General features: G+C 50.8%; 1 protein-coding gene across 3 annotated transcripts in view; it reads right to left on the bottom strand.

Annotated features, from left to right (window-relative positions):
* Nucleotides 1–11217: 11217 nt before the first annotated feature.
* Nucleotides 11218–17465, bottom strand: part of PAX5 (paired box 5) — a 192674-nt gene continuing 186426 nt past the window's right edge. For all 3 annotated transcript variants that reach the window (XM_059141534.1, XM_059141533.1, XM_059141535.1), the window contains one exon: nucleotides 11218–13346. In XM_059141534.1, coding sequence (XP_058997517.1) covers nucleotides 13270–13346 — 77 coding nt within the window. In that variant the 3' untranslated portion in view covers nucleotides 11218–13269. The remainder of the gene's footprint in view (nucleotides 13347–17465) is intronic.

Here is a 17465-nt window from a genome sequence, read left to right as displayed (position 1 = left end):
GTAATAAGTGTACTTATCTCACTGGGTTAATGTCGTAAGGAGTTCATGAGATAATGCATGTGGAATCAATTTATTAAGGAGGCATAAACATGATTTAACTCTTTCCCAGCTCCCCCAGCTGTGCTATATAGAACTATCATCTCCCGGGGCACCTGGGTAGCTCAGTGGGTTAAAACCTCTGCCTTCGGGGACGCCTGGGTGGCTCAGTTGGTTAAGCAGCTGCCTTCGGCTCAGGTCATGATCCCAGCGTCCTGGGATTGAGTCCCACATCGGGCTCCTTGCTCAGCGGGGAGCCTGCTTCTCCCTCTGCCTCTGCCTGCCATTCTGTCTGCCTGTGCTCGCTCTCTCCCCCCACCCTCTCTGATAAATAAATAAAATCTTAAAAAAATAAAACCTCTGCCTTCGGCTCGGGTCATGATCCCAGGGTCCTGGGATCAAGCCCCACATCAGGCTCTCTGCTTGGCAGGGAGCCTGCTTCCTCCTCTCTCTCTGCCTGCCTCTGCCTACTTGTGATTTCTGTCTGTCAAATAAATAAATAAAATATTAAAAAAAAAACAACAAAAAACAACTATCCTCTCCCTTTTCTGGTAGGGCAGCAGGATCTTTATTGACCTCACGGTCCCATTTTAGAACTTTCTAGTAAATACCATCATTTACTAGATAATACAAATGATTTCTCGTAAACCAAAGCTGTTTCATTCTGGAACTTAATACTCTGTTCTTTTTGAAACATTAGTCTCAAACATAGCTCAAAGCTGATAGTCTACCCTCATCCCTCTGAGTAGACTAGATCTTTCTCTGGTTCCATAGCCTAAAGAGAAACTGGATTGGTTCTCTATTGCTGCATAACAAATTACCACAAACTCAGTGGCTTAAAACCACAGAATCTTCTTATATCCCAGTTTCTGCGGATGAGGAGTTTGGTGTGACTTAGCTTGGTCCTCTCCTTGAGGTCTCCCAAGACTGAAATCCAGTATTGGCTGGGGCTTCAATTTCATTTAAGGCTTGGGGTCCTTTTCCAAGTACACTGATTGTTGGCAGAATTTGATCTTTGTGGTTATACAACCGACACCCTCAGCCCCTAGAGGCTGCTCACCATTCCCTGCCACATGGCCCTCTCTACAACATGACTCTCTGCATCTTCAAGGCCAAAAAAAGCAGGGCATCTACTTCTCTGACCTCTAGATAGTCTTAAAGAAATCATCTGCTTATGTCAGGCTCGCCAGGGCAATCTCCCCTTTGATTAACTTAAAGTCAACTGATTAGGGACTTTCATAACATCCGCAGGGTCTCCTTACCTTTACCTTTGTGTGGTAATCCCATGTGCCTCCCCTCCCCAACTCCTGCACACTGTTTCTGGCTGTGGGAAATCTTCCTCTGCGTCTTCTCTGTCCCCCAGCCCCACCAAAGACTACTGTCACCACCGCATAGTCTCTAGCTTTCAGATGTCTCACCAGGGGGAAGGGTCTTTGGGGTGGGGTTCTAGCAGGATGGTGTAAAGGTGGTATGCAACTCTGGTGCCCCACAACCCATAGGGCTTACCCGTGTTTCTGCCTGGTCTCCTTTCCCTGCTTCAGTAAACACAAGGACAGGTCATCAAATCTGCATGCCATACAGGAGTGAAATTCCAGTCTTCCCTTCTTGCTCTTAAAGCCACCTTCCCTTAGCTTTGGAGACAAGAAGCAATAGCTCTGCCCTCGGGACTTCTGAACTTGCATTTTGCCCAAGCTGACCACTTTTTTTCTCTCAGTCTTCTTATATTTAAGGTGGATGGGTGAAGACAGGGGGAGTCACTGGGTGGTCAGGTCTGTTCTCTGAATTGTCATCTCTCAGGTAGCACTGCAGAAGGTGACAGGACCCAACTTAGAGACTCCAAGAACTGCCGGTTTCAACTTTGGGTCTTGGCTGTGCAGTTCTGGGACAGCAGGAAAAATTCCATCAAGTCTCAGCAGCTGGTAAACAGTGCTCAATAAATGCTAAGAGGTATTATTGATCAAAACTCAACCCAAAGAGTCTTATATTTAGAAGCAGGACAGAAGATCAGAGTGGACCAGGAGCAAAGCTGCAGATGATAAGCTGTGGGACTCCTTCAGTTCCTCCGGGCCAGGAATGTACTTGTTCACCAGCCTGGTATCAGGTTGAATTCAACTGAGGGGAGGGCAGGAGTGAGGAGCAGGGAGGGCAGAACTCGTGCCATTCTTCAGCTTCAGCCTATTTGTCCTTCACTGCCCCAGAGTTGGGTAGGAAAGAACTGAATAAAGCTGAGACTGAAATTCTTCACCATTCATGGTGTTGTAAAGTTCCAGCTTGGTTAGCTATCCCCAGACCCATTTCCTCTTTCTCTTCAGCATGCAGGTAGACTACATCTCTCGGCCCGTGGCCACGAGATTGAGTTCTGGCTAATAGCATGTGAGTGAAAATGATGTCTGCCATTTCCAGCCCTGCCCATGAAATCCTCTCAAGGCTGATCCTCCGCGTTTGTGCCTTTTTTGCAGGCTTGATGCAAACAAGCAAGATAACTTTGGAGGCTTCAAGTTGAAGCTGGCAGAGCCAAATGATAAAAGGGACCAAGATCCCTGAGTCACTTTGTAGAATGCTGCCTGCCGACCAGGAATGCCCACATTTAACAATTATTTGAGCAAAAGACATATTCTTTTGTGTTTAGACATTTAAGTTATGGGGTATGTTTGTTACATCAGCTGGCATTGCCTTAACCAATACACAAGTTCACAGAGGAAATGAGGAAATTAGTCTGTGTCTACATTGTCCCTGCTTTTAGAACCTTCTAGGAGTTTTAGACATTTATCTGCCATGCTCTATAAAGTCTGCACAATGTTTGAATTCCATTTCACAGAAAGGTTTTTTCCCCAAACCCTCTTCAGGGGCCTTTCCTATTAAAAAGTCCCATTTATAGAAACTACTACTTAGCATTTTTGGAACTTGTTATCCTATTCAGCAGACTCTAAGTCAGGAGGCTTTGAACTCGGACAATTACTGCTCTTGATTAACAACAAGAACTGATGAGTTGGCCTTTCCAGTGTGCTAAGCAAACTCAGCCAAGCAGAAAATATCACTGAAGGGGAAACAATGGGAAGTGATTTTCCTGGTTACATTACGAGCAGTCGTGATATTTACACATGTTTGTGGATAATGTGGGAAACTCTGCCGCTTGCGTGCCCTTCCTGATGACAGTGCTGGGCTCAAGACACCATGTTTCTCACTTGACCTGGGCTGTCGATGCCATCCTGTGGCTGCAAGCATCCAGGCCAGTGGGAAAACCACAGACCTGGGGGTGTGCAGGCGTGGGTGCAGGATCCCTGAACCATTGCTTCAGAGTACCTGCTCCTCCAGGTGTCCCTGGGGCCTCGGGTGGTCAGATGGCCCAGCTGGCGGCAGCCTAGAGGAGTGGCCGTTGCTTCATACCCTCACCAGAATGGGGTATTTTAAAAAGAGATGGTTGTGAAACTGACTCCTGTTGTTTTTAATCTCAGGTTGCACTTGTATTTCGTATGTCTTCATGTGTGAGTGGTCATGCACGTTCTTTATGCATTTCTTTAATGGGGACAGTAGTATTTTGCATATCGTTGCATACAAAATCTTCACATATTAAGGCAGTGCACCTCTTCATGTTTCATGGGTTTATTTTTCCACATTATTTGTCCATTTTTGTTATTGTTAACTTTTTTTTTGTACATTTAAAGTTTAAAAAAAATTAAGCAGTCAAAATTCTATCTTTTCCTTTGAGGCTATTCCATATCTTTAAGCTTACAAAGTCACATTCCATATAGAGGTGTGAATATATTCATCTATAAACACCACTAGTTTTATTAAAAATTGAAAAAGTAACCTCTTAGGGGCGCCTCCCTGGCTCAGTTGGTAGAGTATGAGATTCTTGATCTCAGGGTTCTGAGTTCAAGCCCCACATTGGGCATGGCGCCTGCTTAAAAGAAAAAAAAAAATAACTGTTTAATCCACCAGGGGCTTATCTGAGTGAAAGGTGTGAGGTAAAGATCTTCTTGGGGCTTTGGTAGGCTCCTTGATGGTTCATTTCTGCATTCTACCTTTGTCTCACTCCTTTCCAGCTGCTATGACAAAAATACCATAGATTAGGTGGCTTGAACAACAAACGTTTATTTCTCACAGTTCTGGAGGCTGGGGTCCAAGGTCAGGGCATCGGCAGATTTGGTTTCTACCTAAGGCCTGTCTCCTATGTTCCCATATGGTAGAGGGATAAGAAAACTCCCCAGGGTCTCTTATAAGACCATTTGCGAGTGTTCCACCTCAAGACCTAATCTCCTCCCAAAGTTCTCTCCTCCTAAATACCATCACATTGGGGATTAAGTTGCCATATATGAATTTTCCTGAGACATATTAGGCTATGGCAACCCTCGTCATGTATTCAGTACTGAGCCTGGCTCAGAGAAGTTTCCAACTAGAGTTTGACCTTTGGATGTAAAATTTTGGCTTCTTACAGCTGAGAAGATCTCTTGGCAAAACTCATATTGGCCATTTGGGGAAAAAAACTCCCACAGTGCATGTATTCCTCACAAGATCATTGAAATAAATGTTATAAGGTTTATACCCATTGTATGGATGAAAAAAACCAAGGCTTCTAGAAGTTAAGAGACTGCTTACATCAGCAAACTGACCACCCAACCCAGGCTCTTAGGAATCTTTGTCCTGCCTTTTTCACAGCCCTACGGCAGCCTCATTCCCCCACAGATCACCACCGCACCCAGCACCTAGCACCGGGCCTGGTTCCAGCAGGCGTTTGAGTGAAGGATGGGCCTAAGGTGAAAGTCTCCTATAGCAGACCTCAGGTATGTCCCTCTCATCCTCTTTGTGACAGTCACTGAGGTTGGAGGTGCCGGAGGCTGCTAGAGCGGATTCCAGGCTGGCATTTCCACCCCTCTTGCTGGAGGCCTTGCGTCGACCTCCCTTCTGCCTCCATTCACACCCGGGCTATGGCAGATACTGAGTGGCCCACACCCAAGGAGGGCAGGCTGGGGTCCTCTATCCCAGGGAGCTGGAAACGAGGGCATCAGGGACGGCGATGTCTGCTCTGCCTCACCAGATGGTCCCATTTTCAGTTCCAAAATGCTGCCACTTCTCCTTGAAGTTCGTGCCTCTAAGCCATGAGCCTGGGGAAGAAAGGCGCTGGGCCAGCGCTCCGCAGCACCAGCACGTCTCTCTCCCTCAGGAATCACCTTCGTCACCATCCATTGCCAAAATGAATGGAGGCTGCATGGCCGGCTTTATTAAATATGAATGAGTCGCAGCCCACGGCCCCCACGCGGTCACTCACCCACTCCATCTCTGGCAATTACTGCGTCGCACACACTGTGCCAAGGGGCGCAGCGGTCCCTGCCTGCCCTTGCAGACTGACACCGCCCAGCAGGGGCAGGGCTCAGCTCTGCAACTGCCCCTGATGGAAAGCCACTCCTGGGCTCCCGTGCACTCAGAATGGCTCTGCTTTGCAGGTGTAGGGACAGGGCACCTTCCACAGAAGGACTGTGGATTCTCAGGTTCCGAGCCTTCGCTGGGTCGGGCCTGTGGCTTTGGAGCCCAAGACAAGGTCTCCTGGTCTGGTGGGCTCCTGAGCAAAGCCTGCATGTTAGAGGTGTGTGGATAACACCCAGACATTTTTTATTTCAGGCAGTTTTAAGATCCAGGTTAAGAGCACGTGTGCATGTGCACACCATCACTAAACACACATTCAGTGTGTGTTAACGTTTCCTCACAAGAACCAACTAGATTGTGAGTTTCGTGTCACTAGGGTCCTTGGTAGCCCTGTTCACTGCTGTGTCCCCAGTGCTGGGGACAGAGGACCTGCTTAAACATTATTTGTTGAATGAATAAACAAGGTGGGTGTTACTGTTTAGGAGCAAATGAAGTGGAGGGACAGAACTCGCCAAGGTTCTCCAGCCACTGAGTGTCAGAGCTAGGTGTCCCCTCCAGGGCGGGGCTCCGGCCAGCCCCACAGGCTGCCAGCTTGCCCGCCCAGGGCCCTTCCTGCTCTGCCCAGGCCAGGGTCCAACACCACTCCACGCTGCTATAGGTACATGGATTTGTCTGACCTTAATTCCATCAGGAGAGCCAGAAAAATTCCCCATGGCCCCACGTGGCTCTGTCAAAGTTGTCAAACACCATCTATGAAGTTGTAAAGACAAACGAAATCAAATTCTTTTTCTGAACTTAAAAAATTACTTTTATTTTAGGAACCAATAAAATTATGGCAAATATTTACAAATAATTATCTCACATAAAGGTTACATAAAATCAATTCTTCACAAGTAACAGTCACTCATGAAAAGACACACAGATATTAAAACTACGCCAATCTTATTGCAAGTTTCTCCAACTAATCTAAAATAAAAGTGTTGCAATAAACCATTTAACTTAGAATAAAACCACAAATTTCAGGTTTGACAAGGAAAAAAAAAGTAAAAAACCAAAACCCCACCCCTGTTTTCTCCCAAGTCCCACCCCCAGCCCCTGCCCTCCTCCCAACAAAAGAAAAATATGTCCGACATCTTTGGCAAATTGGCACTGCTGTAATTACATTCAAATATTATTACACACAAAAGCAACACACGTCACTAAGAAAAAAAACCACCAATATTTCAAGTCAGTTATTTTCTACTAGAAAAAAAGAATACAAAACATACACATTTTTAAGAAGCATTTTTTTTTTTCAATCTGTTGGAGACAGATCGTCTCCCACTTTCAAAGGCAATTCAATTGTGGGGGGCTTTGTACTTTTTTTTGTACTTTTTTTTTTTTTTAACAAGTAGCGTCTATGCAGGCATCACAAACTTTGGCGGATACAGTAGATATGTATTTCTTTGATGCTGGAAGGTCAGACCCTAAGACAAAGTCAACTGTCTCAAAGAATGAGAAGCTAAATCCATGTGTCTTCCTGGCAAAGAGTTCCACTTGCAATGTAATCTGCATTTATTTCTATAAATACTCAATGTCCAAAGGCCACTAGAGGGTGAACAACCAGGGCAGCATCTGTCAGCAAGAGTCAGGGCAAAACCCAAATCAGATTTCCACCCTCGGCCCAGACTTGGAGGTCCAGCGGCGGGGGGTGGGGTGGGGGCAACCAGGGGGCCTCCACTGCCCACTCTACCCCCCCATTGATCTGGTAGCGTGGGGCCAGGGGATGGGCATGCCTCACCCTGAGCCCCAGGATAGGCTGCTGCCAGATCTGCTCACCATCTCTGACCAAAGGCAAGGAGAGCAGGCAAGAATTGGCATGAGGAGACTCAGCACCAGGTCTGAGTTTCAAGTGTCTGAGATGCACGGGTGTACGTGTGCGTGTGTGTGTGTGCACACTCACATGCACACATATGGAGGGGAGGGCCTGATCCGGAGGCTCTGAGTTTTGCAGGGCATTTCAGAAAGACTCAGGACTTATTTATTTTTAGCTTTATAGCAATTAATTGGCTATTGATTGGTTGGAATGTTCAACTCTCTATTTCCTCAAATACAATAAAATAGTTTCATTAAAATGTATTCATGCTTGAAAATAAGGGAGCCATTAAGTGGTTTCCTTTCTGTTCCACTCCAAGGGAAATGCACCATTTGTAAATCAAAAATCCATCATCCAAAATCACTTGTTCTTAATGGTGCTTTTAGAGAAGATGAGGGACATGGCCTTATGCGTGGTGATTTTGGGGATGCGGGTGGCCCCATGGCCATTGTTGTAGGAATGGGTGGGCCTGTGGTTGGGGTGGGTGAGGCTCAGCTTGACCTCTTGCAGCCAGGCCTTAAGAGCCGGGCGAGGGGGTGCCTGATTCCCCATCTAACCCGCCCCCTGCTGTTGCACACACTTCTTTCCCCAGCCATGCTCAGAACTGTCTAGAGCTGAAAGGTGGAATTCCTGCCTGCCTTGTCCTGCCCACACGCCAAATGTACTACCTGAGATGGACTGTTTTAGAATTCGTTACGATTTCCTCAGTAAATAAAGAGTTGTGTTTTCTCCTTGTGCTGCTCAGAGGTCTAAGATATAGGAAGGAGCATATCTAGACTTACTGCGTGGTGGTTACATTTACCCCCAGCTCAGACTTGGGCTAAATGGGATCCCTGGGAACAGATGGACTGAAACTCTAGATTGGCAGGGACGTGACCCTGAGGTCTCCTTGGATCCTGGGGTGGGGGGGTGGCCCAGGAATGGGACCCCGTGTCGAGAAATCACAGCAAAGGAAAGAAAGTCTGGTGCCTGGCTGCTCCTGGCAGGCAGCCCACAACCCAGAAGCTGCATACCCCTCCTAGGAGAGCGGGCAGGCCGGGGACTTGCTTCCAGTCCTCTCTGGCAGCCCCTCGGGACCTGGCCGCCACTCTGGAGATGCAGCGGCAAGCTGACAGTGGGGAAGTGCAGATCAGCACTGTGGCTCCACCATGAATATGCAAGAGGGAATCCTGAGGTAAGGGGTCTGGCAGGGGACAAGGGGCTGAAGGGGCTGCTGGGAGGTGGGGCAGACTGCAGGCTAGGAGTCATGGCCTGACTGTCCAACTTTCCGATTATGTTTTGTTACCTTTTAAGAAATGTACTTGCCTTGGACCTCTCCGAGGCCAAAAGAACTAAAGGAATAAATTCTCCAGGAGCACCGATGTGCGTGCCTGGAAACCATCAAAGGCAGGCTCCTAGATGGGTGACAGGGCCACGGCCGCAAAGCCAGCTTCTTAGCGGGGCCTCCCAGGAGCTGGTATAGCCCAGAGCCCTGTGGGTGTCCATCCGCTCTAGCTTGGGCCTGGCCGATCCAGGGGCCTGGCTTTCTCTCTACCCTCGGGGCAGCTGTGTCTCAGACGTGTCTTGTTTCTAGGTGTTTGTCAGGAGTGCTTGGTTTGTTTTTAAGATTTGCTCCCCATGGCTTGGAGCTAAAATCTAGCTGAAATGTCATCCAGAAGGAGAGAAGCTGGTACCAGAGGCTCCCAAAGGTAGGGCAGTTGCTCTGGGCTATGACTTCTCATAAAGGGATTTTACCCCTCAGTGCCCTGTGGCCACATCTGGGGCACTTTCCTCCCACACCCCCCCACAGGAAAGACCCCTCTCAAAGCCATCAGTCCGTCCACTCCCACCACTCCCAACTGTTCTATCCAACCCACCTTCAAAGCCCAAACAGTCTGCAAGAGCCCAGGGTGAGGAGGGAGGAGTAGGGACTGGGGAGGCCCGTCCGCAACAGTGACTGGCCTGACAAGCTGAAGCACGTCTCCCATCTTGCTGGGCTCCCGTCTTCAGTGAAAGGCAGGAGGTGAAGAAGAAGTGTAGCCCTGGACAAAAATTATTGGGTCACGAGCTAAGAGCCAGTGGATCAAACATGACCCACAAACCTGTTCTTTTGGTTGAAAAAGCATTTAAAAAGTTTCCACCTTTGAATGCCCCTGGATGGGGCCAGGTCTGTCCTACCCCCCATGCCTCCTCACTCCCTGCCTGAGTGGCAAGATGACTCTACCTGCCTGACTGGGGAAGCAGCAGTTCAGGGGCCTGGAGACTGCAGTCTGTGTTTCCCAGGCCTGTGGCCGCCATCAGGGCCTGCCTGGGGAATGCCTTCATGGTGTCACAGACAGGTCTGAAGTCGGAGCCACGGTGAGGGGGGACATCTTATAACCCCTGGAACCTGAGACCCTGGGAATCAGAGGCAGGCCCATGTGCAGGCTCCACCAGGGCCAATGGTGTGGTCTTGGATGTGCTCTGATCCCCTCAGAGTCTTAGGACCCAGCAGGGAAGAAACGTGAATGAAGCCTCAGGAGCACTGAAGTGAAGGAATCTGGGCAAAGACTTTGCAGGTTTGGTGTTAAATGGAAACCATGGTAGACCAGCAAAGCCACCAAGCCTTAGGCCATTTGGTCAGGCCAGCCTCTAGGTCTCTGTTCTTTCTTTCCTCATTGTGGGTATAGGGGGTTTCTAGGGATTGAAAGGTATGTCTAAGCCATATGCTCCCATGACAAGAGCACAATTTCTGTGGAGAGAGAATGAGGCCCAGAGATCTGAGAATTCACCTCACTTCTGTCTTGCCATGGAAGCCCCAAATCTCAGTTTTCCCATCTCTAGAGTGCGTATTGTGATCTTTGCCCCAGGGAATGGTCAAGGATTGCAAAGCACCATACAAATGTGAGTTATGAAAGGGCTAACCCTAACTAAGGCGCCTTGGGAAAGGGAGGCTGGATTTGATATGTCCTCAGATTTTCCAAGGCTGGAGCTAGACTAATGGTATGAAACTTTTTTTTTTTTTTTTTTTAAATAAAATCCACAGGGTCCTTTCTGAAAGTCAGAGCTGGAACATAGGGCTGAAGACCTGTGGAGGAGAACCCCAGGCCTCCAGCCACAGTGCTGGTGAAAGCCCTGGCCTTGTTTTCCATTCACAGTTCTCTGGCATTTACTCAACAGCTTGTGTCCTTTGGAACCTTTCTCTCTAAGCTCCCAGGCAGTTCCACCAGGCAGCGTGTGGGCTGGGGAGAGCAGGTACTTGTGTGAGAACGTGCATGTACATCCTTGTGCTCTTGTGCTTCTGCCCGGCAGCCCAGGAATCAAGGGGTTGTCTTATAAATACAAATGCAATCTGAAGACCAGCAGAGCCTCAGGGGAGATAGGAAAGGCATGGATGGAGCTCATCACAGGGCACGAGAAGGAACAGAAGGGGACCAGCTGGGCTTTGATGAGGAAGGACAGTGTTTGCTTTAAGCAGTTGGTTCAGGGAAGGTCAACTTCCCAATAGCCCGAGACCACAAGGGGGGATGTGGACCAAAGGTGTTGGTACAAAAGGCCAAAGGCCTGATCTGAAGACCCCTGGGCCCACCCCTTCCTGCAGGAGGGAAGGAGGGAGGGAAGGAGGAAAGGAGAGGCCAGCTATCGTACCTTCTCCTACCTTGCCTGGCAGGTGGAGGCTGGAGCTAGTTCATCCTGTTCCTGGAGGTGGGCTCTGCCCACAGCTACCTCCCTTCTTTGCCCAGCAGGTTCCAAGGGCATGGGTGTGCCTGCGGGGAGCGCCCTGGCTCCACCTCTGCCCTGGGTGGTTGGGCCTCCTTGTCACTAATAGCTCAGGACTTTCCATCTGTGGCAGTGGGCCCAGAATGATTTCCCACTGCCCTTGCTGTCAACTTCCCTCTCCAGGGATGGAGGGATCACCTTGTGCCAGGGGTCAGGAGGCTGAATCTTAGCCCCACCTCTGCCAGTCACTGCCTGGGGACTCCACCTTGTTGAGCCCTGGTTTCCTCTTCTCTCCCACCACCTTGTAGGATGTTGGGGAGTAAACACGCGGTAGCCAAGGATCTGTTCTATTTCCCTGCATTGTTCTAGGCTTCCCCAAACTGGGCCTCAGTTTCCCCTGGGGGGAGCTGGACTATATCTTTTCAAGGCAGATTCCCATCCCTCTGCATGTTCTTATTTCCCATTTGGTCCAAATATTCCCATAGGTCCCACCCCCTATGCTTGCTCAGAAGTAGAAGACCTGCCCCCGGATGGCCCAGCTACAGCCCCAGCACCCTGGGAAAGAGGAAGGCAAGGAGATAACTGGAGGATGGCCTTGTAGGTGACCCAGCTGTACCAAGTCAGCCGAGGCTCAAAGGGGAAGGTCTAGTCCGAGGTCACACAGCAAAGAAGTGGTGTGGCCAGGACAAGACCTCCCAGGCCCAGTAACCCCAGGCTCTGCACTGCCCCAGCTCTTTGCCAACTTGGTGACATGCAAACATCAGAGACCCTGTCATACGAGATGACAAAGTCTATTTTCATCTATGTAATTAAGCCTAGATCGGGACAGGGCCTTCATCTTGTTGTTCTGACTTGGCAAGAAAGACTACTGAAGGAATTGAGGCTCCAGGCAAAGGGATAGTGGCCCCTGGCACTCCTATTTCAAAACCACTCCCAGTTCACACAGCATTTCCTTACTACTTATCCTGATCCCCTCCTGAAAGGCCTTCCTCTGTCCCCCACATCTTCCCAAGTGTTTTTTCTGACCACTCCAGCATCCACTGAGGTCTCCAAGCTCCCAGGGTCCTTGGCCATGGCCCTGACCATCACCACCCCTTGCATCAATAGGTATATACCCACTGTGCAAAGTTAGGCATCTGCTCCTACCCCAGCACCTCTATTCCTAGCTGCATACTAGGCTCAATGGGGACAGGGAGGGGCTAATTGGGAAGCTCTGGCTGACTGCTGTAGGTGTTTGTGGTCCTCAGTGCAATAATGTCTTTTTTGTTAATTATTGTCTACGTGCCAGGGACAGGCTTGCCCGAATCCACTTTCTGGCATCCTGGATGGTGGGAGAAAGGTCCACGGTGGGTGTCCAATGTGATTTGAGCCTGGGCATGCCTCAGAAAATACATCCCAGTTCAGTTCAGTGGTTCCAGGGGCTTGGGAGTCCCTGCCTTGGACTATGGTCTTCTGGGTCCTGTCCAGCCCCAGAATTCCAAGTCCACAATGCAGTCAGCACCTTGGACAGTATCTTTAGACTTTGTAGCTGAGGAATCAATCTCCCAGACAGTTCTTTGTTCTCTTTGAGTCCTTTGATATGGAAAAGAGCTGCTCACACTGCACTGGGGCCAAAAAAAACGGAATCAGGAAGTCAGGGCATCTCTCCAGTGTGTTTCTCCCGAGGAGGGATCTCAGGGGGTAAGCTTGAAGCATAACCAGCTCGATGAGCCTCTTAGTCCAGACGTTAAAGAAGTAGCAATGAGCAGTAAGGCTGTGCCCGGAGGTGGGCATCCTTAGTCTCAAGGACAACTCCGAGCCCACCTGTACGGGACAGCCAGGACAGAGGGGATGCTCTGCACACAGGTCTAAGATGTCCTGTGACACATCAGGAGTACTGGATGCATAATGGATGGGCAGTCTGCTCAGTTGGACCCTCAGGCCCACAAAAAAGCAAGAAGGTATTTACACGGGTGCAGTTGAAGTGACAAAAGCAAGCTCTCCTTCCCAGGCCTGGGGCAGGAAGACAGGTGGATGGTCAGTCAGCTGGGGTCTGGCAGGCTAGGCTAGGGCTACAGTTGTCTTCAGAATAGTCTGTGGCTTTGCAGAGACCTGGTTGCTGTTGGGAGAAGCTCACTGATTGACTCTTAGAAATGGACGTGTGTCTAGAAGTCCAATGGCCTTACCATAGAACCCCAGCTCCCTGGCAGGAGAAGGTTGGGAGGGAGTTTCAGGCGAGAGGGGATTGCTGGGGGATGGTCTCACTGGGCCCCTCTGGCTGTCTTCGGAGGGGCTGAGAGGCTATTGCCCTCAGTGATATGTATTATAAGTGCTTGGCGCCCGCCTTGCTCCGAGGGTCAGTGACGGTCGTAGGCAGTGGCGGCCGCAGGTGGGGCAGCTCCTCGGGCCGCAGCGCTGTAATAGTACGGGGAGCCTGGGGGAGACAGAAGAGGGCACGGAGGTTCAAGGGTGACCTTGTGCCTGCAACCCCATACCTGGGGTCCCCTTTCTACCAGGGGCCCCTCCCCTTCCTCCCAGGCCACCAAGGTCTCTGTCCCAGTCTGTTGCCCAGATTGCAAGCTTAATTAGGGTTGCTTCCTCTTAGGAGACTTCAAGGCCTCCTCCCCATCTAGAGCTGGGGGAGGCAGACTGGGGCCCTCAGGTCCAATCCTCCCGGCTGCCTGTTTCGGTAATAACGGTTTACTGGAACTCAGCCTTGCCCATTTGTTTCTGTGCTGTCCGTGGATGCTGTCCTGCTACCACAGCCGAGCTGACTGCTGCAGCTGAAGTCACATGTTCTGCCAAGCCCCAAATGTTTACTGTCTGGCCGAGTTTGCCTACTTCTGGCCTAGAGGGTGAAAAGCCATCACTTCTTAGTTCTCCCTGTGGATCCCTTGTGACCTGACTCCGCCCACCTCTCTGGCTTTCCCCCCAACAACCACTGATTCCCAGCCCAGACCGTGCACAGACCACACCCCAGGGAGCTCAGACTGCTCACAGGTCTCAAGGACACCCTCATGCTAATAGCAACTACCCGTGGAGAAGCATTTCTTTGGCCTCGCACTGCTTTTTCACATATGTTGTCTCATCTCCGCCTCCAGGACAGGCGAGTTAGCTCATTAGCCTCCTCTCCTTGCCTCTCTGCCTCTTCGCCTCTTCCTGTGCTCCTTCCTGAAGCCCTTCTGAGCTCAGCCTCCTCTGCAGCCTGGACCTGGGCCCCAACCATCTCTTTTACTGCTGTTTCCCCCACCCCGGGATGCCCCTGGATGGAGAACCCCACATGGTCAGGCGCTGGGTTCTGGCTCTTCCCTGTGTCTGTCTTCAGTCCCTGGTTGGTAGCTAGGCATGTGGCCTGTGCTCACAGCCAGGTCGGATGAGTAAAGGCACAGCAACACCCAGTAAACAGACAATAGCAGAGACCCCTGCCCATTTACTCGTTTCTTTTCTGGCTCTGTTGGGGACAATAAGGGGCAATAATCACAAACATCACAGACCAATGTCCAGAGTCAGCAGAGGGATTAGAGCTCTGGGGAATACAAGATGATTCTGGCTTGGAATATAAGATGAGTCAGGTTTCCTGGAGGATGTGGGTTGGGCTGGGTTTGGAGGACAGGAAGAGACAGACATGAGGAGCCTGAGGTATGAGAGTCCATGGTGGCCTCTCTCCCCGTGGAGGCCCTCCTACCTGTGACCTCCAGACAGAGCCAGGGTGAGGGCCAGGCTGGGTTCCTTCCACTGTCTCCAGGCTTCATTCTGGGGCTACCTGCTTCAGACAAGGCCTCCAGGAAGCCTATGCTGTGCCCAAACTCCTCCCCAGGGATGAAAGAGTCTGGGGGGCTCGGGGAGACCAGCAGATTCTCAGAACTACAAAGCTTAGAGATGCCAGGCCATTGCCTCATTTTACAGGTGAGGACACGAGGCTCAACATACAAAACCACATGCCCAAAGCCACAGGGCCTCTCAGTGCCATAGCCTAGCTCACATCCAGGACTCTTCCCACCATGGTGCAGTCCATGGTCTGTCTACCTACTGCTGGGGGGCAGGGTTTATCCAGGTGGACAATGGTGAGGGCCCGGGTGGCCCCCAGACCATGCATGGGAATAGTGATCTGCTTAATTCCCTGGGGGAGTGGACTCATGTTTATTCTGAAATCCCAGCCAAATCCAAACCAATTCTGGTGAGTCTCCCAGATACCATAGCTGAGCACCAAATCATGGACTCTTGGCTGAATCACCCTGAACAAGTGGCTTAAATCTGAGTCTCCGTTTTCTCCTCTGTAAAAGGAGGTCATAATGGGGTCATATGAGGACACCACAAGACAAGGATATGAAAATGTTTTGGAAATCGACACTCTTCTAAGCCACTTAGAGCCATTCACTCTTTCCATTTCCAAAACAATTCCATCAGGTAGAGATTAGCGTTGTCCCCATGTAGCAGATGAAGAAGCCGAGGCAGAGAGACTGTAGGTTCCCCAAGATTACACAGCTCGTACATGATCTAGAGGGCAGGAGCGGGGAGGCACTGTAGCGCCTGCCACTGGCCCTCCAAACCCAGTCCCAATGACTGCTTCTTCCCTTTGCCCCCCTGGGGAGGGAGTACGGCTCAGGCAGCAGTGACAGGGAAATACCTCTCCGTGCTGATCTAGAAGGCAGAGACACCCATCCCATGCCAAGTGTTCCCAGAGATGGCTTTTCCTGCTGCCTCCTCTGTTACCTTTCTAGTTGGAGCCCTGGCTCCGAGACACCTGTCAGCCAGTCTTCTCTGTCCTCTCTTCGGGGTTGGGGACAGCATTAGGACAGTCCCCCATGGAGAATCTGTGGTGTCAGCCCTACATCCTGCCTTAGAGAGGAATGTGCGTGCCTGTGCCCCCCGGGGGTGGGGGGTGGTCCTGCAGGCCTGGGCAGGGCAGAGGAGTGGAAAAACAGCAGGGACTGCCTTCACCAAGGGCTCTCCTAGGGGCAACAAATGTAAGTCTCCTGGGAGGAACCCGGCTCAACCCTCCCTTTTCCCACAGGCCACCACTCACCCCTGGCTCTGACTCATTCCCCTCCCAAAGCCTAATCTCTTGGCCAGCTTGTTCCCCAAAATCAAAAATGCCTGCATTTACCATGAGAAATGAAACCACCACCTTAGGAAGCACTGTGTCTTTCTAGTGCCCATTAGACCTCCATCTAGAATTTTTCCCAATTCAGTTTTATCAGTTTGTTCTTGACACAGTCATTCCAGGTTCCTGCTCACTCCCTCATCCCCTTACAGCAGGCCCCAAGCACACCCATTCTAATCCTAACTGACCCCTGCTTTCTTCCCCACCCCACTTGCCTCTGTGCCCTGCCCCCCAGCCTCGTCATTGTGCCCTGGCTGGGCCTTGTGTGGGCACCATGCTGGTGGCTCCTGCAGAGGGGGCTTGAGGGGAGGGGAGTTCTCCTGAGAATTCAGTGCCCAGCCTCACTAGGTCAGCGTTGCCCATCCTGGCTTTGGGGGTTTCTGGGAAGGGGACTACAACCAGGCTGGCCAGGGTGCAGGTGGTACATGTGAGGCTGTGAGCACACAGGTGTGTTCGTGTTGGGGGGGCTCACCTGTTTCTGCAGTTCCCACTGATCGAGCAGGTACACCAAGGAGCCTCAGAGCAGCTTCCCACACCCCACCCTGGTACCTTCCCCAGAAATAGTCGGTCTACCTCTCTGGTCCAGGGGGATGCTTTCAGTTAAAGGCCTGAATACAGGCTGGGTAGAGGACAATCTGGCAGATGTGATGGGCATGCAGCTTATTTGCAAGACTATGGTGCAGTGAGCCCCGTGCTTCTGGAAGGTGGGATCACTGCTTATTCAGGGCTGTGGGCCTCAGGAGAGCGCCAGATTCAGCTCCTGCCTGAACGAAGCCGCCAGTGGCAATTATCCTCATTTTATAGCGGAGACAACTGAGGCCCAGACTGGAGGATGGCCTGACTACGATTTCCCAGGTTACAGACTTGAGAAGTACAGGGGCCATTTCTCATGTCTATCTGCCCAGTGTTGTGTTGACTTTCCCTGTGTTTGCAGGGTGTCCTGTGGTATGAGGCCCGCCTCTTTGAATGAACTCATTTTCTCATTCTGCTTGCTGCTAGGGCATAAGTGTGTCCCCTGGGCTCTGCCTATTAGAGTCTCTTGCATGTGAGGGCGCACTGGGAGGAAGTGAATGGGCCAAGAGACTTCATCTGCTAGGAGCAGATGGCGGAGGCACCCAGCTCCAAGTGGGAGTGGCGGCAGGGCCGAGCTCTCCCACACCCCGGCCAGAGCAACAGCAGAGGGCGGAGAGCCAACTGGCCATAGCAGGAGGGCTCCCCAGCCCTGGTAGTGTGGCTGGGTGATGTTCCCCACCATGTCCCCCCACACCTGTGTCTGGTCCTCCTGGAGATTCTAGAAGCCCCAGTACCCCTTAATAAATTGGTTTTCTGCTTCAACCAGCCAGAGTGGATTCTGTGATTTGTAACTGAAAGCCTAACAGATAAATACAGTAACTTGGCTTTCAAAAATTGGTCAGAGCTGTTCTCATCACATACATGGTCTGAGTATTC

The sequence above is a fragment of the Mustela lutreola genome, chromosome 12, assembly GCF_030435805.1.
Source record: "Mustela lutreola isolate mMusLut2 chromosome 12, mMusLut2.pri, whole genome shotgun sequence".
In the NCBI taxonomy this organism is placed as follows: Eukaryota; Metazoa; Chordata; class Mammalia; order Carnivora; family Mustelidae; genus Mustela; species Mustela lutreola.
This window is presented reverse-complemented; position numbering and strand designations above follow the sequence as displayed.